Raw genomic sequence first — 26,089 nt, forward strand, 5'->3', positions numbered from 1 at the left:
ACCCGTACACCTTATTGGCTTCTATAGGGGGACAGTATACCCATTTTTCAGTCCTTGATCTAAAAGATGCTTTCTTTACCATCCCAGTTGCCACCCCATCACAGGAGATCTTCTCCTTCGAGTGGGAGGACCGAAAAAGGGTTAAAAAGCAACTTTGCTGGACAGTGTTGGCCCAGGGATTTAAAAACTCTCCCACCCTTTTTGGCCAGGCTCTGGCCAGGGACCTACAGGAGTGGGATAATGAGGAGGCTCTCCTTCTGCAGTATGTAGATGATTTGTTAATTGCCACTGTGGGCCAAAAACCCTGCCTTAAAGCCACCGTGAGCCTCCTGAATTTTATTGGACTCCGGGGATATCGTGTAGCACGGAGTAAGGCTCAAATTGCCCTCCCAGAGGTACGGTACCTCGGGTTTCACATACGGCAAGGGGAGCGTCAGCTTTCAAGCGAAAGAAAGGAAGCTATCTGTCAAGTTCCTACCCCAAGTAACCGTAAGCGGCTCAGGGCATTTCTGGGTATGGCAGGCTTTTGCAGGATATGGATCCCAGAGTTTGGACTGTGGGCTAAACCCCTGTACGACTGTGTAAAAGGAGCAGATCATGACCCCTTCTATTGAACCCCAGAGGCTGACAGGGCATTTAAAATCCTAAAAAGAAAATTGATGGAAGCCCCGGCTCTGGGCCTGCCAGATCTCTCTAAGCCATTTCAGTTGTATGTACATGAACGAGGGGGGGTGGCCCTAGGAGTGCTTACACAGCTGTTAGGAGCATGGAAGTGTCCTGTGGCTTATTTTTCTAAGCAATTGGATCAGGTTGCAAAGGGTTGGCCGGCATGTTTACGGGCGGTCGCAGCTACTGCCCTATTGCTTGAGGAAGCTGAGAAGCTAACATTGGGAGGGGTTATGCAAATCTATACTCCCCATATGGTCCGAGCCTTATTAGATGCAAAGGGAAGGCTTTGGCTCACCAGGCTCGGATTGCTCGGTACCAGGCTAAGCTGTTAGAGAACTCTGAAGTCACCCTACAGCCTTGCCCCTCCCTTAACCCAGCCACTCTCTTGCCAGAAACAGAGGAACAGAAACATGACTGTTTAGAGATCATAGATGTCCAGTACTCCAGCCGTCCGGATTTAAAGGATGTACCTCTCCCAAATGCAGATTATGAGTGGTACACTGATGGTAGCAGTACTGTAATAGATGGGCAAAGGAGGGCGGGTTATGCTGTTGTGACCCTCCATGACACTGTGGAAGCTGAAGGTTTGCCTGCTGGGACCTCTGCCCAGCTTGCCGAACTAATAGCCCTGACCCGTGCACTTGAACTGTCAAAAGGAAAGCGGGTCAACATTTTTACTGATTCAAAGTATGCTTTTGGTGTGCTGCATGCTCATGCTGGCCTATGGAAGCAAAGGGGAATGCTGACAGCCCAAGGCTCCCCAATCAAGTACGGGCCCCAAATCCTCCGGCTCCTAGAAGCCATACAACTCCCCTCGGAAGTGGCGGTGGTACACTGTAAAGCCCATCAAAGGGAGGATCAAGATGTGGCCAGAGGTAACGCCCGGGCAGATAGAGAGGCTAAGCATGCTGCCACCCTGCCATCCCCTCAGGCTGAAAACGCCCATATACATGCCCTTATCCCATCAGTAGGGGAGCTTCCAACCCCTCAGTACTCTGGGGGGGAGAGACAGCTAACTGACAAACTCGGTCTCCGGGAAAAGGAGGGATGGCTTCATTCCCCAGAAGGGAAGGTCCTCTTACCAAAGGGCCTAATCCGGCCAGTGCTGCAGAAACTACATCAAACCACTCATGCTGGCAGGGAAACACTTATCCAGCTAATGGGAAAATACTTTATCACTTCCGGACTCCGACCCCTGGCTGCCCAGGTACAAGCAGACTGCTTAGTCTGCCAAAAGAATAACCCCCGACCGGGACATCCTGTGCCACCAGCTGCCCTAGAACCCACTCCGGGCCCCGGACAAGTGTGTCAAATAGACTTTACTGAGTTTCCCCGGACCCAAGGGTTCAAATATCTCCTTGTTATAGTGGATCGGTTCAGCGGATGGCCAGAAGCCTTCCCATGCCGTAACTGCACTGCCAGGACAGTGGCCCTCAAGTTTGTTAAGGAGCTCATTCCTCACTTTGGACTCCCCCTGTGGATGGAATCTGACAATGGGACACACTTCACGTCAAAAATCATTCAAAGCATCTCACATGCCTTACAGATCCCCTGGAAACTCCATACGCCCTGGAGACCGCAAGCCAGTGGTGTAGTGAAGCGTACCAATCAGACCCTTAAACGGCATCTCTCAAAAGTGTGCCAAGAAGCCTCACTGCGATGGCCTGATGCTTTGCCCCTCGTCCTACTCCGTATCCGCGTTCTCCCAAAGGGTAGATTAGGGCTCAGTCCCTTTGAAATTATGTTTGAAAGGGCATGGCCCATGAATGGCACCCCGGTTCTGTCAGGGAAATGGGAGTTGGGTAATGTTTTTTTGTCACAGTATATGTGTTCCCTGTCTGCTGTTCTCTTGTCTCTTCACAGGTATACCAAGGATTCCCAGCCTCTCCCCTTGGACTCTCCCGTTCACTCCTTACAGCCCGGTGACTCTGTGCTTGTTCGCACCTGGAAAGACGAGCCTCTCCAGGAAAAGTGGAAAGGACCCTATACCGTCCTGCTGGTCTCCCATACAGCGGCAAAGATCGAGGGACACAAGAACTGGATCCATCACTCTCATCTGAAGGCAGTACCTGCCCCCTCGTCAGCAGAACAGTGGACTGTCCAACCTGCTGACTCCTCATCTAGTGACGATCTCGGGCTAAAGCTACTGTTTAAAAGACACAAATAGCGGGCTGGGGTTTGTCGTCTTGGCTTGGTGGTTTATTTAGCCTGCTATTGAAATTTCTCTTTCCTGTATTGCTTGTATTACTGGTATTATGCTGTGCGGTATCATGTGTCAGGGCCCTTTTGCAAAAGTTAATAAGTCATTCTCTTCAGAGCTATCACAAAGTGCTTATGCAAAGTCATATTGTAAAAAATAAGTAGCCCAAGTGAGAAAACTCAGAGCCAAGGCTGTTGAGTGTTCTCAAAGGGGGGAGTTGTTGGGGTATGCTGGGAAAAAGGATGTATAAAAGCCTGTGTAACTTCCTGCTCTGTTGTACAGGATTTGAGATTCAAATCTCCCTGTACCTTTTTGAAGCTTCAAATAAACTTTTCTCCTTCTCCACCCCGTTGTGATTATTGGGTGTAGCACACCGGGTAACGAACCAACTCAAGCTGTTGTTCAGCCTCTCGGCACTGGGTGTCGGTAACACCATGAATGATATCACTCTCCTGAAGATAACACAGAGAGATAAAGAACAGATGTTGCTTGAATGCCAACAAACACCAGGATCATACGCTGCTATGCTTTCTTATGCAATGATTCTAGACTACATGCTACTGGCCTGCCATGGTAAAGTGTCCTACCATGGAGGACGGAATAAGGCTACCCTCCCCAGAAACCTTTTGCAAAGGCTTTGGGAGTATCTCCAGGAGAGCTTCATTGAGATGTCCCTGGAGGATTTCCGCTCCATCCCCAGACATGTTAACAGACTTTTCCAGTAGCTATACTGGCCGCAAATGTATCCCAAGTCTTCAGGGCAAATTAATCATTAAACACGCTTGCTTTTAAACCATCTATTATATTTACAAAGGTACACTCAACAGAGGTGCCTTTTCTGCCTTCAAGGTCCTGGAGCCCGAGTTGAGAGGATACTGTCTCCAGGGTGATCAACAGTTCCTGGCTGTCGGGGAGAATGGTTTCTCCACTTGCCTGGTATGCGCTATTTTCAACCTCCTCCTCCTCCTCATGCCCAAAATCCTCATCCCTGTTGCGTGAGACTCCCTTGCAGGAGTCCACGAACAGGAGTGGAGTAGTTGTAGGGGCACCCCTTAGAATTGCATGAAGCTCATCATAGAAGCGGCATGTCTGCGGGTCTGACCCCGAGCGGGCATTTGTGTCTCTGGTTTTTTTGGTAGGCTTGCCTGAGCTCCGTAAGTTTCACGTGGCACTGCTGCGGGTCCCTGTTATAGCCTCTGTCCTTCATGGCCTTGGAGATTTTTTTTCAAATATTTTGGCATTTCGTCTTTTGGAACAGAGTTCTGATAGCACGGATTCTTCTCCCCATACAGTGATCAGGTCCAGTATCTCCCATTCAGTCCATGCTGGTGCTCTTTTGCAATTCTGGGACCCCATAGTCAACTCTGCTGATGAGATCTGCACAGTCACCTGTGCTGATCAGCTTGCCACGCTGGCCAAACAGGAAATGAAATTCAAAAGTTCGCGGGGCTTTTCCTTCTACCTGGCCAGTGCATCGGAGTTGAGAGTGCTGTCCAGTGGAGCTCTCTGGGATAGCTCTCAGCAGCCAATACTGTCAAATTGTGTCCACGCTACCCCAAATTCGATCCAGTGATGTCAATTTAAGCACTAATCCCCTCGGGAAGGAATACAGAAATTGATTTTAAGAGCCCACTAAGTCGACAAAAATGGCTTCGTCGTGTGGACGGGTATAGGGTTAAATTGATCTAATGCTGCTAAATTCAACCTAAACTCATAGTATAGACCAGGGCTGGGTGTTACTGCTGATCTCCTGAGCCATCTAGTCTCCCTTACAGATGTATTTTGGAATACTCATTTTTAAAATGAAGGTTTTGTATTTCTAGGTATGAGTATACGTAAGTATAAGCACTGTTACTGATTCTGTTCAGGCTCTTGCACCATCATCGCCACAGTATCAGAGTGCCTTTTAGAATGGCAGAATTCTCTGGGGCTATAAACAAGTGCCTGCTCCATGCTTACATGTCAGACATTTTGCATACGTATGCTCGTCCATCTGTATGCACCATTGAGATCTTCATATCCCAAATAGATTTTCTCACGTGTAGCAGAGAGTTGACTGACTTCTTTGGGGGTTGGAACTGTGAGCAAATATAAAATGGTAAAACCAGGGTCAGAATGGAAGACCAGTGTCCTCAACGCTCCTGAGAAGTAAGAAACGTTCCTTTATTCTACACTGGAATGTGATAAAGAGGGAAAGTCTTTATCAGACAGAACCCAGTTCCAATCCAGTCCAGTCTTGTTTCTTTTCCCACCCTGCATCCATTAGCAGGTAATAAGCGCTGCTATTTTGCCCATTTTGTGTTTCATGCCTGTGTGAGGATTGAATAAAATACACAACATGGCATTATTAGAGGCAACAGCTTTGTTGCACACAAGTACCTAAAACAAGGAGTGTTACTCCAGTCCCTGTTTTAATTTGAACACAGAGTTGAAAATCTGTCCCTAGTCCACAGTCTTTTAGTTGAATAAAAATGGGTCAAAAGCAGGCCACTTTGTCAGTTAAAGCAATGCTTGATGCATTTCTTGAAGCTGCTTGTAAAATTCTCCAGAATCCGAGTGCTAACAAATTCAATAAGCCAAAACACAGCAACTTTCTCCCAAAACTTTTAGAAGTCCCCCCCAAGTCTTTCTTTCTCTGTTTTCCCAGCTCACTTTTCCTTTCTGTCCTCTTTTCCCAGAGTCAATGCCTGTGTAGATGTAATCCTCTCCGGTGTGAAGCTGTTGCAGGCACTTGGTCTTGATCCTGGGGACGGGAAAGATCATGCTGTCTTGAATTCCAGGAAGGACCTTAAAGAAGCCTTCATCCTTTTCATGCAGAAGGGGGCAGCTGCTGAGCGCTTCTTCAGTGATGCGGAGACCTTCAATCACATTGCACGAGCAGCCTCAGAGTACCCTGGGGCACAGGTGTGTTCTCTATTTTAGGGCTAGTCTGAGAAGACTTATCCTTTGTACATTGACAAATTGTATAGCAGCTTTCATGTCCCTTTTCATCCTTCAAAATGATAGTGCAAGATGTTCAGGAAACAAAAGTTTACACTGCTGCTTTACTATATTAGTTGGCTTTAAAAAAACTTGATCACTTTATGTGAAGCTGCTGAGAATCTAAACACTCTGCTAATGTACAAATTCTTTCTTTGAAAATGTAATTCTTCTCTAACTCTGCTTATCTGGTCGGATCCTAAATTGCAGAATGTTGAGTTGTCTTTTCTTTCTGCACATCCCAGCCTGCCAAAATCTGCATAGCATATACTTTGGCTCTGATAGTTTAAATGGCATTCACAAGAATGCTGTTGAATATAACCTAGGCAACAAATGAAATGTCTGTTTTATGACAGAGGGGCAAAGCTGATACCACAAAGAAGGCTCTAACTTTTTTAAATGGTGCAGGTGGTGAGGGGGTGGATCCAAGAATAATGAACTGAAAACATTTCCATAAATTTCAGAAGCTCCATGATATAAGGCTTGGAAATGCACATCTCTCTGGCATTAGAGCTAAAGAGAGGAGGCAGTCTTTGTAAAACACCCGTCTCCTAGTTGGTTCATCTGCTCTGACGTACATTAAGACTTCTGGAGTTTTTTGCCATGTGTCCATTTGACACTTAGTGTTAAGGTAGATAATTTCTGCAGATTGTTTATGCAGAGTTTTACAAATGCTCTTCCGAGCCAGGAAAAGCTCTGAATTCTTTTGCAGCTGACTTCTTATTCTAGGTTTCCATGGTCTTCTGACCGTTTTGCAACTTTGTCTTTCTGTTGCCTGTTTTGCACCTTGACTCTCTTGCCCAAGGTTTGATTTGTAACTGAAGTTTTCCTTTGTCATCACTCCCTCTTTCCCTTCTGTTTTTCATTTTCTGTCACTCCTTTAAATTGTTAACTCCAGTCATTTCTCCCTGTCAAATGCATTACATTCTCCAAGCTTTCCCAACCATTGTTTGAACACTATTGTGATACCATGGGTAGTACATATTGTTCCGGTCTAGCATGAGCTGTGAAACCCAGAGCACCATTTTGGATTTGTTCATCTCAAGAAGCTTTACAGGCTTTGCTCCCTATATATAGGGTCTATCGAGCATAGGTAGCAGGCTCAGGAATGTTCAGATGGAGTCCAAGTAGAAGCCAAGCTGTTTGTCTCCATAGGGCCCATTTGTGTGGAGGGAGTTGATGGGTTCACTAGACTTTCAAGTGATCCTTTATCTAGATGGTTCAATCCTCTTTATTTCATTTTTCTCTAGTCTCTGGCTTTCCACCTGTTTTTCTCTTAAAACTAGTTCTCATAATTCCTATAGCTTTTGATGAACTCCCTGATTTCTACACTGCAAGGTGGGGAGAAGTTGAAGATAAAAAACAAGCTCATATTGTGGTTTTGGTGCTTTGTGGATCTGGTTTTGTACATGTTCACAGTGACTGGATTATGAATTTCACAACCTTTGTCTTGTGGTGCCAGTGGTAGTAAATTTATCTGAAGAACTCCATATCTAGCAAAATGGTATCGATAGAAAGTGTTAATCACAATAGCTCAGTAAATCTTGCTTTATTTTTCAATTACTTGGAATTCTGGCACCGGCTTGGCTTATGATGTCTGTCAGAGTCTCTCTCATTTGTGTACATTGGCCTTGAGCTCGATAAATCTTTTTTATATCTTAAAATGATTGTTTGCACAGCTCACTAATAAGGATAGAACATATCCCCCCCCCCCCCAAATAAAAATAACAAATTAAATGGACAGCATTTGGGAATGCTTAGGGGGTGAACAAATTGAAATGTATGGTCCAGTGGTCTATCAGAAGGCTAATACTGGCTAAATAACAACATCCTGGGACAAAAATTGTTAAATTGGAGAAAACTGTGTTGGACAGTGAACTATGGAATTATTCTGACGCAGTCCCATCAAAGCACATGGTTAACTTCATTTGTTCTGACAAAGTTATTGCAGATATGTAGAACTCCATCTATAAAACTGTTAATAAAAAGGATTACATTCATATGCTTTATCTCTTACAGCTCTATGTGGGAGGAAATGCTGCCCTAATTGGTCAGAAACTTGCAACAAATCCAGACCTGAAGGTAAGTGTCTCAAAAACTTGGTTTTATTTAATTGTTTGTAATCAGGCTCCAAACCACTTGTAAGTATATTCTGGGGATCACACCACTAGATTATGTTCCTTAGTGGAAGCCGAGTCTGACCCAGAACAACTGCTTGTTACGCTACACAGAGAGGAAATAATTCTGGTTTGTAAGCTTCTCTATATCCAGTATATTTTGTCTTAATTATAACATTCTTTTTGCTGCATCCCATGAGTTAGTCTTTCTATCACCACTGGTTATATATTGATGTGATCTTTAATAGACAAATATGCATGATTGGGTGGTCTTGGTCCTCCTTTAATTTCTGCTATTCTGTATGAAATTCTATGAAATTCGAGAACTCTTTATGGTGCAGTGAGTGGGAGTCAGATGGTTTGTCTGAAACAAATTCACCCATGGGTGTATTTGATGGCTCTCGGTATGGTACTGTGGAGCAACTGCCACACTTCCTGTTTTAATCCTGTGATGCCTGAAGGTGGGGTTTCCATACAATACAAAATACAGATATTCATTCTAGGCAATATTGTTTCATATAGAAATTTAGCTATATTAATAAGCAAATCAAGTCACTGGGTGAATGTACTAGCAATTCACCATGGTTTCAAGTCTCATCTAAGGAAACGCTTCAACTTTAGAAGATATTTCTAATAGGCATTTTTTCTTGTCACAGTTATTGCACAGTTTAGCAGTCTTTGGAGAGTGCCCCTCCCCCACTCTCTTTCTTAGCCCTGGTCTACACTGAGGGGGGGAATCGATCTAAGTTACGCAACTTCAGCTACGTGAATAACATAGCTGAAGTTGATGTACTTAGAGTGACTTACTGTGGTGTCTTCACCGCGGTGAGTTGATTGCTGCCGCTCCCCCGTTGATTCTGCCTGCACCTCTCATGGCGCTGGAGTACAGGAGTCAACGGGAGAGCGCTCGGGGGTCAATTTATCGCAACTAGACTAGACACGATAAATGGATCCCTTCTGGATCGATCACTGCCTGCGATCAGAAGGGTAGTGAAGACCATACCCCTAGACTGTATTGGAATATTAAGGGTGCTGCAAGTAGGAACAGATGTGCATTATTGGAATAGTCTTGAGAAGCTTGAACAGCAGTTGATCATCAGCCCCTCACTTTAATGGCTACCAGTTTCATTATTCAAATCTTCAAAAAAAATATTAAAAAATTAAAAAACAAGCCTTGAGAAAGTATTGTGCACTGTCTGCATACATGCCCCTCCTGCCCTCCACCATTACTGCTAATCAGACAGGTGAGTCAATCTGGGAGCCGTCCATGGAGTGACTTTGTTATCTTCAGAAAAATATGAAGAGTGCTACTTAACACGAGTACAGAGACATGCTTGCAGATTTTGCTCATCAAGGACATGCCACTGCATCCTTATTTAGATTGTGTTTTGTTTTGTTTCTAGATCCTTCTTTGTGGTCCAGTTGGTCCTAAACTCCATGAACTACTTGATGATAATGTAATTGTCCCACCAGAATCTATGCAGGAAACTGATGAATTCCACCTTATCTTGGAGTATCAAGCAGGTACTTTGAATATTGCAGCACATTGAACATTAAAGCGGTAAAAGGCTTATTAGGTCTAGTTCATTGCCAAATATTTTCCACTGCCGCCCAATCAAGGATTTCCAGAGGTTTGTTTGACTCATCAACTCAAAAAAACAACTTAAAAAAAACCCCACCTCCACCAAAACTCTGTGTAGCTGTTTCATTAATCTTTGGGATTTCTTTCTGGTGTAAATTCAACACCAGATATACAGATTCCAGAATTGGAGTGGTGGTGACAAGAGGAGAGAACCAAACTGTAAAATGAGCTAGAGTAGAGAAGGCAAGGAAAAATGGTCCCATTCTAAAAGTCCTACTGTACACTGAGGAAATGGTGGGAATGGAACCATATTCATTGCATCAAAGCAGGCGAGTCATCTTGTCTTTTCATACTATCTTAATTTTATCTTTTCATACAATCAAGTTCTACATCTGCTATAAGATGGTTTCCTTATTAAATAGTTCACTTAGAGCATGAAAACCACTGCATTAACCGTACCTTTCCCGTTGCATGGTGATCCCCCATAAATTGGAAGATTGTATTTAGTCGTTTGGGAGACCTTTGAGGAAAACCTGGCCATGGCAGTAAGTAGCACGGACGATTCACTAAGTGGCACTGTGTCCCTGAACCAGATGCCCCAGATGCCTTGGGCACTGTGTTCCTAGAGAGTGCCATCTTTGGAATGCAGTGTAAAACCAAACTATTGACCCTTTGTGGTCACTGTATCATCTGGTAAATATGCTGATCAGATCCTAACCTGGGGGAACTACATCTTGCCTCTTAAACTTCCACCTATGGTTTCATAGCTATTCTTCACTTTCCTTCCTAAAACCTGTTGTGCATTTTCACTGATTCAGAATAGCTGCCATAGTCCATTCCCAGTGTTGTTGCATCAGATCCCGCTGTAGTCTATAAATTGTTTTAGGATCTTTCTGGATGAAGGGGGCTATGCAAAGAATACTTGATTGCACCTAGTTATTAACGTTATCTGTTCTCATTATGTTTTCCTCCCTTTCTAGCTCTTTGTATGTCCCAGTAGTAAGTCTGTATTGGTAGGTGATGGCCACTTGCATAGAACCGGACATCTAGCTACCTGTGAATGTGTCTTCTGACAGAGGAGATCACCAATCCAGAGCTTCCTTATTTGTCTTTTAGATTGTCTTTAGCTTTGGAAATATTTTCAGGAACTAATGCTGTACCATAGCCTGTCAGATTTAGCTGTAATGAAAAATATACTGGCATAAGCCTGCCTCTCAAGTTGAAGTGGCTTTGGCTTTACAGTAGTAGATCTGACTTAGAAGTCTGTTGTAGGACACCAATTTACAGGTGAAATGATTGTCCTGGTTTTTACCAAACTTTCAGAGATTTTAAAAAACCAAAACCTATGCACTGTGGTGGTGAAGTGTCAAGGTGATAGATACCTTATTCAAAACTCAAAGCTTTTTCTGATTTTATAATTTATTTTTAAGCTTTCTGCACATCACTAAACTTGAGAATTGTGTAAATTATCAGGATTAACAGCTGTCAGTGTCGGAGCTAATCCGTTAGCTCCATCCGTTCTGTGAGCGGTGGTAGCCTGCTAGGTGAACAAACGTCTTAAACTGTTTTGAAACTCTCTTTTCCTTTGAACTGTGGTCCCTACAAATGCTATATCCTGCTCCAGTGCTGCAATATTGCTATCCTATCAGATTTCACCATGAGCTATGTACTTCTGTTTGTTGTAAGCTGAGGAATGTAAATAGTCTCACCATTGCCCTAAAACAGTATTAGCTTAGAAGGTTTGATTAGAAGTGTGTATCCTAAGCAATGTCTATGGGTATAATTACAAAACACCTGGACTTCTATGTTAACATTAAAATAGACTGATAGCCTTCCCTAAATTCAAAAAGAGGCACCATATAGTCTGAACTCTTTCTGCAGGTGGCTAACTGTAACCCAAGGACTAAGAATATTTGGCTTTCTTTTGCATAGTGGCAGTGAACAAGACGAGTGACAGCTGTCTTTTCCAAACAAAAGCTGAGCAGGACTTTCATAGGTATCCGAAATGCTGTATGTGTGGTTAAAAAGTTTACTTTGTCATAGCAGCAGGTTCCAGAATGACCCCAACACTTACAAAAGCCTAGGCTAATTAAACTCTCTAGTACTTCCCTTTTTATTGCATCCTGTTTGTATGAACTCAGAGCTTTCTTCCTCAAAGTTTTTTTTCTTCCTCCAGAACTCTCGATATGGGCCAACTAACCACAGTTGACATGTCTTTGTCTCACAGCCAATGGAAAACATGCTGCTTGCTTTGTGTAGATCTTGTTCTTCCTCTGTTCCGGGAAGCATGTATGAAGTACACATTCCATATGGATGATGGGCACCTTTTGTCTTCTCCTAGACGCTGCTTTGGTGTGAAATGCACTGCTTTGTAGTTCCCTTGTGTGAACCAGTTGAGCTATGGATATTGTGTCCTCCGTAGACCTTAACATACTGCACTGTGAAGCTCTTTATAACATTTTCCTGATGGGCAACTTGAGTTAAATCCAGTGTTGTTGACTAGACGTCGGCATGAAAACAGTCTAACCAGACTCTGATTTCATTCTCTGTCAGTCTGTAAGATCTGAGCGAACAAACTCACTCACTGGCTCTCAGGCCTGGAGGTTCTCTCCCTGATTACCTCATAAATGCTCCTGCTTGGGCAACTTTCAGTTTCATGACCTTTTCTCCCTTCAAATTCAATACAAGTAATGCTTTTTGGTCCTTCCGCCCAGCTCTATCCCTACATTCTCCATCCCCTTCAGACTGCCCCACCCTGCCACAACCCATTTACCATAGCTGGTGTATGGATTTTTTGTGTGTACTCCAGTGTTGAGGTTATATCTGTAGATAGCTGGGAGTTAGTGCACAGCTGACCAGTAAGACTGTGGTTTGTATAATCTGTGTCCCTGTTAGACTCTCACAAAAATTTACCTAATTTTTAACTTTTCCTCAGTGTCCAGAGGTACCCAGTGGAGATGGGTGGAACCATTTTGTATATATTCAGGCCTAAATATGATGCACAGCTCAAGTGTCAAGTATTGATTAGGTGGTGAAACTCTGCCTAGCTAGGCCTCTAGGGAGCCATGACAGCTCTGATTGGTGCTGGGATTCCAGTGGGGATCCAGAAACTATCCTCTAGTTATTTGGCTTAATTGTTTTGTTGTTGATTGGGGATTTCGTCCTAGGTGAAGAATGGGGACAGCTGAGAGCTCCTAATGCCAACCGCTTTATATTCTCCCATGACCTATCAAATGGAGCCATGAACATGCTGGAGGTGTTTGTGTCCAGCCTGGATGAGTTTAAGCCAGACCTTGTAGTGCTCTCAGGGCTTCACATGATGGAAGGGCAGAGCAGGGAAGTGCGTGAGAAGAGACTTCTGGAGGTAAGAACCTGAGCATTGTACCATCTCCTTAATTCCAGCCCCAATAAACACTGTAGCACAAGGTGTTGACTTCCTGAGATTTCAGCATGCAGTTACAGGATGTCTTTGCTCGATTCGCCGGCTGTTCTTCCTGCTATTGTGGGCCAAAGGCTTGTACTCTAAAACCATACAACTAATATCATGAGCTCTAGTCTTATGGGTTGGTTGAGATCCTCTAACACTGACATTACTGTTTGTTGAATCCAGTGGAGTCTTCAGAGAAGAAGCTGCCACGCTGGTGGGTAGACTGTGATGGATTTATCTCGTTATTGGAGCCTCATCCGGTGGCTGAATGCACTGTGTTCCATCCCACTTTAGTATAGTCAAGGCTGCAGCTGAGACCCTTGTAGTCTGTAGGCAGTAGCTGTGTCAGGTAATCCAAAAGGGATTCTTTCCTGCTTGAAGCAGAAGGAGTTGCACTGAGCCTCTCTTGTGTGGAAGTTGCTCTTTGTTTATCTTACAGCTGACTGCCTCCTGATTCAGTGTGTTCTCTTGTGCTTCAGGAACAAGCAATTGGGGCTCCTTAATGTCAGGAAAGTCTTGTGCATTGGGCAGTTAGACGAATGTGGGATTGGATCTAGATTACAGTCTGATGCTGTTGTGCTCTAAGATTCAGAAGGCTAGAGGCTACTCCTGTTTCTTCCTCTGATCCTTTTGCCAGCTAGATCATTTAGAAATCTGACTACATCCAGACATGAGCAGGTTAGGGTGCCTATATTTGAGCCCAAAAGCTTTTATTCTTCTGTTTCTTAAAGATGTCTTGCCTTTCCTTCTCCAGGCTGTGACTTCCATCTCTGATATCCCCACTGATATCCCCATACACCTGGAATTGGCCAGTATGACTGACCAGGATCTCATGAGCAAGATTATGCATCAGGTAACAAAAATGACAGGACATGCCCACTTCACTCCCTGTCTGTACTCCATCACTGGTGCAGCACACAGACTAACTGGTGGGTGATCATAAGTGGAAATTTAGGATTGGAGTTGCCTCTTCTGAGAGCAATGAGTATCTTAGGTATAAAACCTGCAGAGCCATTTTGTACTTGTATTCCGGCCGAAGTCACTGCTCTGCTGAGGTTCCCACACTCAACAGTGCATTAACAGGAGATGTGTAACAATCTATGATTTCATAATTGGTAGTAGACCAGAGTGTTTTCTTTAGTATAAAGGGAATATCTGTCTTGGAAACACCTTAATGGAATATCCCACTGAGAGGGTATCAACCGATGGTCTCAGCCAGTCAACTCTGTTTTCCTAAATGTGCTGAGGTCAGCGTTATGTGATGTGTGCAAAAATGAATGTGCGCAGCAGCTGAAGTTGCATGATTTACTGTAGGGAAACACTTGGATTCTCCTGCCTTGTTGCTCACAGCCATAAACCTCCTTTGCAACTGCTGTAGGGAAATGACCCAAGTCATGATAATTCAAATGCACCCAAGAACTCTCTGTAGATTCAGATGATTTGACATGAGTAATCTCAGACAGTTGTTTCAGATTTAGCAGCCCCATAGCTTTCTGATAGAACCATTATTTGAACTGGAACTGGTTTTAAAAAAATACTCAGGCTTCTGAAGCTTCTTTCAGATGTTGTTGCATACATACCACTCAATGCTCCCTCATTTAGAGAGATGTCATGCCTTTTAGTCCCCAAATTACGTATGTTTTAGCTTGGAAGGATTAGATTTTTATTTTTAAATGTCAATAAACATAAATTTGACTGTGCGTGCACAAACCGACATATTTCCATCAATGACCATCAAAATTTACAGACAGGCAAAATAAGAAAAATGCTGCTTGAGAAATTATTAGTTTGATTTAAGGCGCTGTTTACTTTGTATATTTGAACATGTGATGTTGACAATTTGTGTTTTAATGGTTATAAAGCTTTAACTTTTTTGAATCTCAACATCTGCTGTGATTAAATAATTGTTTGAGCCCCCTCGTAATTTTGTACAACTGTGAAGATTTAAATCGCTGAAGGTAAAAATAAATGTTTAAAACCCATAATTTTGCACAATTGTGAACATCTAAATAGATAAAAATCTAAAAAAGCTTAAAAATAAACATTGATATTATCTGTCAAAATTATAGGGAAAAAACTGAATTCTGCCAAGCCTACCTATGTTTCATATGGATTTCGTATTCTGTTACTTTCATTGTTGAAAGTTATTTATATTGGAAATAAAATGACGAAATTGAGGCTACAGAAAGTTATCTACACTGAAGGAATGAATTCCACAGCATGTTACATTTCTTGCATGAATAATTATTTTGTGTCCCTTATTTTGGTTCTTTGTCAGAGGTTGTGTCCCACATTTGGGCCTTGGCAGATTGATCCATCTCTTCCAAACTGCTGCACAGCTGTATTAAGAGGAGTGAATTTGCATTTTTTTTGTATTCATGTAGTAGAAGTGAGTAGAGTTTTGGGTGGATGTTTTTTAGTTGTATTCTGTTTTTGCTCCTCTTAGATAAGGGCAAAGCTAACTCATCCCAGTTTAGACATGATTTCTGTCCCGTTCACAGCCTCTGTTGTCACTGGAACCTTTCCCCTTCTTTCTCCACAGGTATTCAGTTGGAAAGTAGAATGACTGCCTTCTTCTGTTGCCTTAGCATAAATCAGTTGGATAGGTTGCTTGTGCAGAGAAATATGCTTCAACCTTCCCAAGAAACCAAATTTATTTCCTCCCCATGTGCATGCAATCTGTGGCCCGAAGGGCCAGGAGCCCCCCACCCCCACTCCCTTATGCACAATAGCTAAAAGTGTACTGTGACAACATAATATTTTTAAAATTAGGAAGCTGGGAAATCTGAGTCTACCTCTAAGCCTGAAAAAAAACATGTAGTTCACTCTGTTTCTGTTAGCAGGTCTTCCCCCTGGTGAACTCTGTCGGGCTAAATGAACAGGAGCTGCTGTTCCTCACCCAGTCGGTCTCTGGTCCTCATGCCTCCCTTGCTTCCTGGAATGGAGTTCCAGATGTGGGCATTGTCAGTGACATCCTTTTCTGGATCCTGAAGAAGCATGGAAGGACCACGGACAAGGCATCTGATCTTACCCGGATCCACTTCCACACACTGGCCTATCATGTTCTGGCTACAGTGGATGGGTATTGGGGCAACCAGATAGCAGCTGTGGCTGCTGGAGCCAGAGTGGCAGGGACACAGGCTTGTGCAACTGAAACCATTGATACTGACAGAGTCTTCCTTAAAGCTCCCTTGGAGTTTGTGACCTCCCACACAGAGGCACCCTCCAAAATCTCTTTAAATCCAGGTGATCCAGTGGCACAATGGCACAGAGAGGGAATTTCATTCCATTTCACCCCTGTTTTGGTGTGTAAAGATCCCATCCGGACCGTGGGACTTGGAGATGCTATTTCAGCTGAAGGACTCCTATATTCAGAACTATACCCTCAGTAGCCTATGGAAACGAGACACCTTTTTCTCCAAGAATATAGTGTCTGAGGAAATATGGTGTTCTTCAGGGGATTTCAGACAGTGTGGTGGTGGGTGGAATTTGGGATATTAAACAATCTCTGGATATTATCTGAGAAGAACCAAAGAATACATTCCAGCCACTTGGCAGTGACTTGAGAGTGTTTCTCATGTTAATGTAAAAGTTGTAGTATTTTAATTCAGAGCATGGCTTTTTGTCTTTGTCTTAAGCATGTCAGGAGGAGGGAAACTGATACTAAAATCCCTCTTTGGAGCAGAGTTGTTGATTGTTAATTTAAGACAGTCTTGTCTATAGTGCTTGAAAGCAAGGCAGCCAGACAGAATTTCATGCTTATGAATCCCAGGGAATACACAGCAGTCCTCAGCCCTGTCTTGCTTCTGATAAAGCAAAAATAAAAGGCTCTTGCATTATCTCCTAGCAGCATATTGCTACATGGCAAGAGCAACCCTTCCACTTGCTCAGTGTTGTGATCAAATTGCTTATTGACAAAATTACCTCTCAACCTCAGCACCCGAAGCGTAGGAGGGAGCAGAGTAAACAGTGCTGAAATGTGATAGGTCCTGTACATATTCACTAAATGCACAGAGCTGGAGAGCGCTTTACTGGAAGCTCTGTAAATTGTTTTGGGTATCTGTGCAGGTGGGGATGCTAGACTGAACACACACAAGCTCCTTTTTAATTTCTGGGTAGGTCAGAGTAAGATATTGAAGACCTGTCTTTTGGGAGATAGCTTAGGTGCTTGTTTATCTTAAAATGAGCCTCAAATATAAGTGTGGCTTAGTTGCACAGAAATTGCCCTGTTTTTCAGCTAGCAAGGCTCACCATTTATGCTTTTCTTTTTGGTGTATGTTCATGTCAGCCTCATCCTTCAGTTTATGGATAGGCTATTGCTGATGATGACTTGATTTATTTTTATGCTAGTGCTGTTGCATAATTTTCTTGGACACGCATATCTTTGATTTGGAGGGGTCTTGTTCTTTCGGGTGGTTTCTGGATAGGTAAGTCATTACTGGTTTTAAGGTAGCTGAACTGACCTGTCCTTCACATGCTAGAAATCCTCCTCGGGTACAAGTGAGCAATGCTAGGAAGACGACTTCCAGTAGAGATTAGAAGGTTTTTTTTGGGGTGTGTAGCACAGTTAGTTTATTATGAATCGCCTATCTGCATATAATTCCACTGCTTTGGGCAACCTCAGAAATCACAGGAACAGAGCATGGGCTTCTTACTATCAGCACCACAAGAAAATTGCCTTGTATTGTAGCATATATTTAGCTTAGCATTTTTTTTTATTAAACATGTTGCTAAGAGGACCATTTTTCTCTTGGTAGCACTTGTCTCTATAGTATTGTGCTAAGGCTTTCTCTGTTGCCTGCTTCCCTTTGAGAATTAGCTGAAACTGTAAGCCTACAGTTGCACAGAAGCAAAATACAAGTCTACTTCAGTGCTGATTGAAAACTCAACATGACTGGCATGTCTATGTAATCCAGTTTCTTTCCCCTGCTACTGGTATGTAAGACTCACAACTGCAGACCCTCTGCATTCAGGAACTGATTTGTTAAGTTTAAAAATGCTGGACTCCAAAAATTTTGGTAAAGGTACAAACAATGATTATACCAAGTAGCTGCAAAATTTGCTGTGTGTGGAGTCTGAAGAGACTATGCTAGGGAGAGGATGTTTTTAGTTGCCCTATGAATGAAAAGTGAAACAGATTGCTGCAGTCAGAAGCAGCTTTAATGAGACTTTTTTTTTTTTAAAGGGAAGTCTCTCTGTCCTTAATCTGTCTCAATCATTGGACAGAATTCTACTCTTACAAACCACAACCTGTTCAGCCTGGACATGCATTTGTCTCAGCTATTTAGGCCTACCACAAACATCATCAAGAAAACCAGAATATCTGTAGTATCTAATGGAGACAGGTTAGGACTTGAATCTTTCATCCCTGCAGCATAAAGCTTGGTACAACTGAATGATTAAAAATCTTCCATCCGTAACAGTTACCCTCCAAGCCATGTCTCCTGTGTAGCACAGTAGATCTAAGTTTTGTAGCAGGGACCCTAGAGCATGTAGCCCTGTGGGAATTGTATAAGTCAGCAGCACACCTATTTCAGGCCAAGTCTGTAAAAGCATCCCTGTCCTGTAAGGGGACCAGATTGAATTTCTCAGAGTGAATCAACCTGATATAGTTGGCTGCAGTCATGGTTGGTTGAGTCTGGCAGCACAAACCTCTTCCCATATATTGTAAAACTAGCAGGATGTGGCTAATGCCATTCTCTCCTCATATTGGTATTGCTGTCTATGGAGTTTTTCTGTAGGGAAAACCAGAGGACTGATGTAGTGTGGACTTGTGGCTCACACACATTTAAAATCAGATAAGCCCCATAGGGTGCTGTGTGAGGGTATAAATTAGGAGCTGTTGCATGCCTTCCTGACACCACACAAAATGGTGTCCAGTCCACTTATAACTACTGTTGGCTTGGGGATTCAGAGAAAACCCAGAATGGTGGAAAATTCTCTCAGAGGAAAGAGTCTGCAAAATGTGAGACAAGATGAGCATGATGGTCCCTACTGGCTTTAAAGTCTGAGTCTGTCAAGGTTCCTTCCCCACTCTGAACTCTAGGGTACAGATGTGGGGACCTGCATGGAAAACCCCCTAAGCTTATTTTTACCAGCTTAGGTTAAAACTTCCCCAAGATACAAACTATTTTACCTTTTGCCCTTGGACTTTATTGTTGCCACCACCAAGCGTCTAACAAATATATAACAGGGAAAGAGCCTGCTTGGAAACTTCTTTCCCCCCAAAATCCTCCCAAGCCCTACACCACCTTTCCTGGGGAAGGCTTGATAAAAATCCTCAAAAGCACAAAAATCCTCACAATTTGCATAGGTGAACACAGACCCAAACCCTTGGATCTTAAGAACAATGAAAAAAGCAATCAGGTTCTTAAAAGAAGAATTTTAATTGAAGAAAAAGTAAAAATCACCTCTGTAAAATCAGGATGGTAAATACCTTACAGGGTAATCAGATTCAAAACATAGACAATCCCTCTAGGCAAAACCTTAAGACACCAAAACAGGAATATACATGCCATTCAGCACAACTTATTTTATCAGCCATTTAAACAAAACAGCATATCTAACTAGATTACTTATTAGCCCTTTACAGGAGTTCTGACCTGCATTCCTGCTCTGGTCCCAGCAAAAGCAACACAGACAGAGAGAATCTTTGTCGTCCCCCCCCTGCTTTGAAAGTATCTTGTCTCCTCATTGGTCCTTTTGGTCAGGTTTCAGCGAGGTTATCATAGCTTCTTAACCCCTTTACAGGTGAAAGCGTTTTTCCTCTGGCCAGGAGGGATTGAAAGGTGTTTACCCTTCCCTTTATATTTATGACAGAGTCTCTTCTGCATCACCAGGGCAAGAGGAAGGAACCAGCTCTGTAGTGCACATCCTGCAGTTGGTGTCTCATTCTAGCTTCACCTTGCGGTTTGACATTCATTTCAGTCATGGAACTTGAATAAGAGTTCATTGATATCCAAACTCCTCCTCCTCCTTCAGTAAATTGTATCTTCAGTTTTGAAGGACAGCGCTTTACTATTTTTATAAAAAAGGCCAATTTGCTTCTTTGACACTAACAGGTCTGAGGCACCTGCCATTAGGAGAAATGTACATTATTGTGCAACCTTTGTGAACATAGACTGTGGGCACAGAAGCACTAGCACTACCAAAGACCGTGCATCCTGCCAATTTAGGAATTAATCCTTTGCTTTGGCAGGTGCAAATTTATTCAAAGCCAGCAAAGCTATATGGATTTTTGACTTAGAGACAAAAGAAAAATATGTACAGGCTGTTGGTTACAGAGCAAGCCTGACTACTGTGATATTTTACATGTGTCTTCGAAAAACTAGTGTCAAGACCTTAGATTTTCAGGACAAAACCCAAGATTGCATGGGCATAGGGCAGATTCTGGCTTAGAAAGTGTATATGAAAATCCTGGAGTTTTAAGATTTATTTTTTGAAAATATGTTTTAACTATTTTGACTAACCTCATTAAATAGGCAGATCCCACAGACCAAAACGAACACTTAAAATTCTACCCATCTTAAAGACCCAGAACCTGAGTTTCTTTCCATGTAGAGGAGTTCGGCACTCAGGTCATTCCATAGAGACACGACCGACTTACACCCAGTAGGGTCTGAACTTGAGTGCGTTTGAATTTAGAAACAAAACCCTGGAAAATGATAAACTACTTTTTACTCCCTTGTTTTTTGATAGTAAGATTCTTTCTGACCCACTAATATTTCTTCCTGGGCTTTCTTGTGACCTGGCATAACTGTGTTGTGTTTCCACTTTAATATGTGCTTTGAATTAGAGCAGCTTATGATGGAACTGATGGTGCTCTTGCCATATTATGAAGCAGCCACATGATACTTTAAGGTTAGGCAGCTTGACTTAATCTCACTGGTTCAGTTACCAAATTTCCTTAGTGAGAATAATCCTTAATCAGTAGGACTTAATGGTTGACAAATGTTGCCACTATCTTCCTGGCTACCTGTTGAAAGAGCCCACACAGTAACCAGCTGAAACTGGAAGGCAGCATCCTGCAGTTCTTCACTCCATGCTTTCTGTGCCCCAAACCAGCTCCACTTAACTCAAATGTGCCTTTCCAGGCCAAACAATGGAATGCACAAAACATGAGTTTCAGCCAGAACATTTCTCATACACTTGTAGGGCACTGTATGTCCACGAGCGTCTCCTTCCTATATCTGATGCAATAGTGCTAGCTCTTCACTGCTACTTGGTATTTTGAACTGCCTTTGTTGAGTAATAGAAGTGGAAAAATTACTCTCACTATTCCCAGTGCTATTTCAGTTATCCCAGCTGCAATGCCATTGTTACCAGCTCTAAATTATACTCAAAGCTGTCTTATTGCTATGAAACTTTGAGCTAGAAAATGAATCAGCAGAGTTAAATGCTGGGGTTTTTAAAAAATTTTTTATGAGCATTAAAAAAAAATCCCCCCAAACCATAGCTTGATTTTTGTAGAAGATTAAGCCCTGTATTGTGGGCATGTGAATGAATTTCTTAGCCCAAAGGGCTGTAAAAAATCCAGTACTTGTTTCACTTTTGTGAAGGGAACGCTAACGTATCAAATATGCTTTAAAATAATTTTGAAACTGTTCTCACCGGCATTTCTCTCTCTTCTCTATATTACTATGAATCATACTATGAAACCCACATAGGTAGATGATCCAAACCTTGATTAGCGTTAGGCTCCTGAGCAGGACTTTCCCAGCTATTCTGTAGGCTAGGGAGTGTCTTACCTTCCAACTGCTGCTGACACAATACTTGAGCTCAACAGCATGGTATTAAGCCAGCAGGCCTGTGGCTGTTAGTTGCTGGTTAAGGGCAGCTGCATTTGTGATGTGTTCATTTCTATCAGTATCCAGCACAGAATTTGCTTAGCCATACAGCTGCAATATTTACCCTTATCCTTTCCTAAGTTTGATAAAACAGTCATTTAAACTTTGCTGTAAATTGTTAAAAATAAAGTCTGGCAAAAATAGCTTGTGGATCAGTTCAGGGCAGATAGCCCTTGAAGTTGCTTCGCAGTGTCCTTGGTGCTGTGATGCCTGCCCTGCAAGGATAGAGCTGATTCCAGACTCAGCCATTTAAATTCTAGAGCTCCATTTTTAAGGGCTGTTTTCTTGCCACATGAAGATACCTAGAAGTGTCACTAAACTACTTAATTTTCTTCCTGTGTCTCAGACCTTTCCCTGTGCAATATGGGAAAGCTGGCTAAGTCCACTCTTTGCTTGCTAGGCCTTTCTTTTAAAAGGAAGGGGGGGAGGGGGAAGCAGTTCCTGAAATTGTCCTGTCATTTACCTTAGCCTTTAGTACCTTTCAGTAGAGACTGCATCAGCTGATGGAACCTAGTCTACTGATTTCACTTAGTCGCAGTTGTGGAGATGCCAATTCTGTGTATCTACAGACACCTGTGGTGCAACCTGCAGTGTATGGGTTTGTCTTTTTGTCTTTCTCTCAAGAAAGTTATTTTAAGACTGGTTTGCTTAAGGTATAGGCTGCTGCTTCTGGCATGTGTAACACTGCAGTACAAGGGATTATAAGCGAAATAAAAGGCATGTCCTGTGTTAGACTGTGAAATCCATTGGCAATGGCTGTGCTCTGCCTTGCTGATTTACCTGTTGTAATTATGTGTTGAACTTTCAGGAACAACTGAGTAATTATGTGCCACAGGCAGTTTTCCAATCATTTTCTGAAATATGGTGAAGTGGCAATTGGGAACAGACTCTTGAGAGAATGGCAAAAGCATAGCATAAGCCAGCCTGATTACATGAGTAATCTCTACCAATTTCTGCATATTTTTTTCTCAGAGCTTATTGCGTAGTGGGGAAGAGAACACTCTTCATTTGTAGCTATCCCATTGGTTCTTTGCATTAATCTTGAGATATCTGGCATAGGTGCTGGTATACATGCATAGAGCAAATTCTTTTGAAGTGGTGCTGTCAAGTACTTCTGGCTCAAAACCCAGCTATTGGAGGAGGCTGGCAGTGGTGGTGCTTCCGTTTTGAGAATATAGGTAACTACTCACTAGCTAACAAACATAATACAGTGCTATTAGACCGTAGTCTACTGAAGAGCATGAAGAGCACACATGCAGTAGCTGTACTCAGTCTGGATACTGCACCAGGCAGTTATCAGCAATAAGAAATGGCTGAGCAAGACAGGAACTGGTGCTTCGCAAAGCAGATCCACCTCCTTTATTTTCCTTTGCACTGGGTGAGACTTACTGTTTACAGCCCTTTGTCTTTCACCAGCCAGCTAAAGCAGAGGCTACAACAAAGTACTGTGTTTGAATGACAGATGTGAGACTACAGCAGAGAGATTACTAAATAGATGAGACAAGCCCCCTTCCAGCTCTGAGTGGGCTTGGGAAGTCTAAACAGGATATATGAATGGTGTTGGATCCCTTCTTGCTGCCTTCTCTCTCTTTTCTTAATAGAATATACACCCACACAGGGGCTTGGCTGAATTTGATTTTTTATTTTTATTTTTTATTTTTGACAGATACTGATTCTTAAAGCTTTTTTTTTTTTTAGATTATCAATTAAAATTTTCATGGTTGTGGGAAATTACTGGGCAGGGGGGGGTCAGAGTAATAATTTAATGACAATATTAATATTAGTTACTATTGAGATTCAAAAAGTTAGTTACCTAAATGGCACTAATGCAAGCAATACAATATGTTTGATACACATTAAGGTGGAACTTTAAGTAATTCTCAGGCAGTATTGATTTTACTTGGGCTATCTAAATATCCATCATCGGAGCTGGAATTACTTTTTCATGGGTTTCTGTGTGTACAGTGAGATCAGTGTTTACTGACATGTACAGATAAGACTAATCCTTCCAAGCCTAAATACATACATGGGGCTGGTGCCATCTACATTGGGTTTATAATAGGAATGTTCTCAAATTAAAATATAACCAAACTACATAAGAACAGCCATCCTGGATCAGACCAAACATCCATCTAGCTCAGTATCCTGTCTACTGGCAGGAGCCAGTGCCAGGTGCCCCAGAGGGAATGAACAGAACAGGCAATTGTTGAGCAATCGATCCACTGTTATCCACTCCCAGCTTCTGGTGAAGTGAGGCTAGGGACACTCAGAGCATGGTGTTGCATCGCTGCCCATCCTGGCAAATAGCAATTGATGGACCTGTTCTCCATGAACTTATCTAGTTCTTTTTTTAACCCTGTTATATAGTCTTGGTCTTCACAACATCCTTTGGCAAGGAGCTCCACAGGTTGACTGTACGTTGTGCGAAAAAATGCTTCCTCTTTTTTGTTTAAAACCTGCTGCTTACTAATTTCATTTGGTGACCCCTAGTTCTTGTGTTATGAGGAGTAAATAACACTTCCTTATTTACTTTCCCACACTAGTCATGATTTTATAGACCTTTATCATATCCCCCCTTAGTCATCTCACTTCCAAGCTGAAAAATCCCAGTCTTATTAATCTCTCCTCATATGGCAGCCATTCCATACCCCTGATCATTTTTGTTGCCTTTTTCTGAACCTTTTCCAAGTCCAATATATCTTTTTTGAGATGGGGCGACCACATCTGCACGCGGTATTCAAGATGTGAGCGTACCATGGATTTATATAGAAGCAATATGATATTTTCTGTCTTATTATCTATCCCATTCTTAATGATTCCCAACATTCTGTTCACCTTTTTGACTGTCGCTGCACATTGAGTGGATGTTTTCAGAGAACTAGCCTCAATGACGCCAAGATCTCTTTCTTGAGTGGTAACAGCTAATTTAGACCCCCATCATTTTGTATAGTTGGGATTATGTTTTCCAATGTGCATTACTTTGCATTTATCAACATTGAATTTCATCTGCCATTTTGTGGCCCCGTCACCCAGTTGTATGTTCTAATGAAGTTTCTTGCATAATAGCTCGAGATATAACCCTTGACCAGACTGAAATCTCAGGGAATTGTGGGATGTCAGACTTCTGTCTGTTGGGTTTCCCCAAGCAAAAGGAACAAACACAGGTTGGCCATTGTGGACACAGCATCTGCTATCTCAGAAGCAATGGGAAAGGCATATATGAAACTAGCTGTGATTTTTTAAAACTTAATCTGGGGTCATCCTGCTTCGGGAGTGGCAGCTGAAGAACACAAGCCATGGCACCTAGGGGTGAATGATCTTGTTAAAATGCAAGAGCCAAAAAGCTTCCTTAAGAACTTCTCAGGAAAGCTGCTGTTCAACAATACAAACTAGTGTCTGAGCCTATCTTTTTTTCCACTGTACAATATCTGTGAAGCATGGCACAGGAAATTCTGTTTCTGTGCAGTTTGACTTGGGGGAGGGGAGAACACACGGGGGAACCTTCCTTGAGGTAAATTAATGTGTCTTTTCTATTGTAAGCATCCTGGGACTTTTTATATGCTATGCTTTGATTTTTGTAGTGCATTTCTGTATATAGTTTGTTACGCTATTTCAGTAAAGCTTTTTTTCCAATCAGCTTACAAAGTTGTCTGTCTTCTTAGAAGGGGCTCTGCCAAGTGCAAATCCATCTTCCTAGTTTGGAACAGCATGTGTCTGACTTAGTTCTAGGCTACTTTTGTCTGAAATGACAGCCTTTCCTGCATGTCCTTTCCCTTAGAGCCTATTATTAGAGCCCTATGTGGGCACAAAATTTGTATCTGCAGCCACTCCGCAGACATGGTCCATGGATATCCTCACGGGTGGAAATAAACTGGTTATCTGCAGATTTGCAAGGCTCTATTTATTATAGCACATGCTCTTATGAGGTGGCTTAGCACACCTGGCTTTTGCCTACGCGGAAACTAGACGGGACAAGGTAAGCTGGTCTGTGGTGTGGATGTGCTCAAAAGAAGCCAGGGGCACCAATGGCTCTAGAAATCCAACTCTCAGCTCTTTCTGACCTGCTGTTGTTTCCCTCTTACGTACCTATTTATGGAAAGAGAAGGAAAACTGTCACTTCAGTATTATGTTTCAGCCAAGCAGCTTGTTTTGGGGGGAAGGAGAACAAAAACAGCATAAATTCCACTGAAAAATCCCTACACTTACCTTTCTTTCATTACCAGTCTAGCCTCACTCTCCATCAGCCAGGTCAAAGTTGGAGAGTACAGG

At 42.6% G+C, this 26,089-nt stretch overlaps 1 protein-coding gene across 2 annotated transcripts in view; it reads left to right on the top strand.

Annotated features, from left to right (window-relative positions):
- ADPGK (ADP dependent glucokinase) overlaps nucleotides 1-25,465 on the top strand; it is a 38,784-nt gene extending 13,319 nt beyond the window's left edge. Inside the window, exons 2-7 of one of the 2 annotated variants that reach the window (XM_084642397.1) lie at nucleotides 5,548-5,773; nucleotides 7,868-7,930; nucleotides 9,369-9,489; nucleotides 12,715-12,911; nucleotides 13,729-13,827; nucleotides 15,815-25,465. In XM_084642397.1, coding sequence (XP_084498523.1) covers nucleotides 5,548-5,773; nucleotides 7,868-7,930; nucleotides 9,369-9,489; nucleotides 12,715-12,911; nucleotides 13,729-13,827; nucleotides 15,815-16,366 — 1,258 coding nt within the window. In that variant the 3' untranslated portion in view covers nucleotides 16,367-25,465. The remainder of the gene's footprint in view (nucleotides 1-5,547; nucleotides 5,774-7,867; nucleotides 7,931-9,368; nucleotides 9,490-12,714; nucleotides 12,912-13,728; nucleotides 13,828-15,814) is intronic. The other variant, XM_084642398.1, reaches the window with a different exon arrangement.
- Nucleotides 25,466-26,089: the final 624 nt, after the last annotated feature.

Source organism: Lepidochelys olivacea (assembly GCF_965140295.1).
Source record: "Lepidochelys olivacea isolate rLepOli2 genome assembly, chromosome: 10".
Taxonomy (NCBI): domain Eukaryota; kingdom Metazoa; phylum Chordata; order Testudines; family Cheloniidae; genus Lepidochelys; species Lepidochelys olivacea.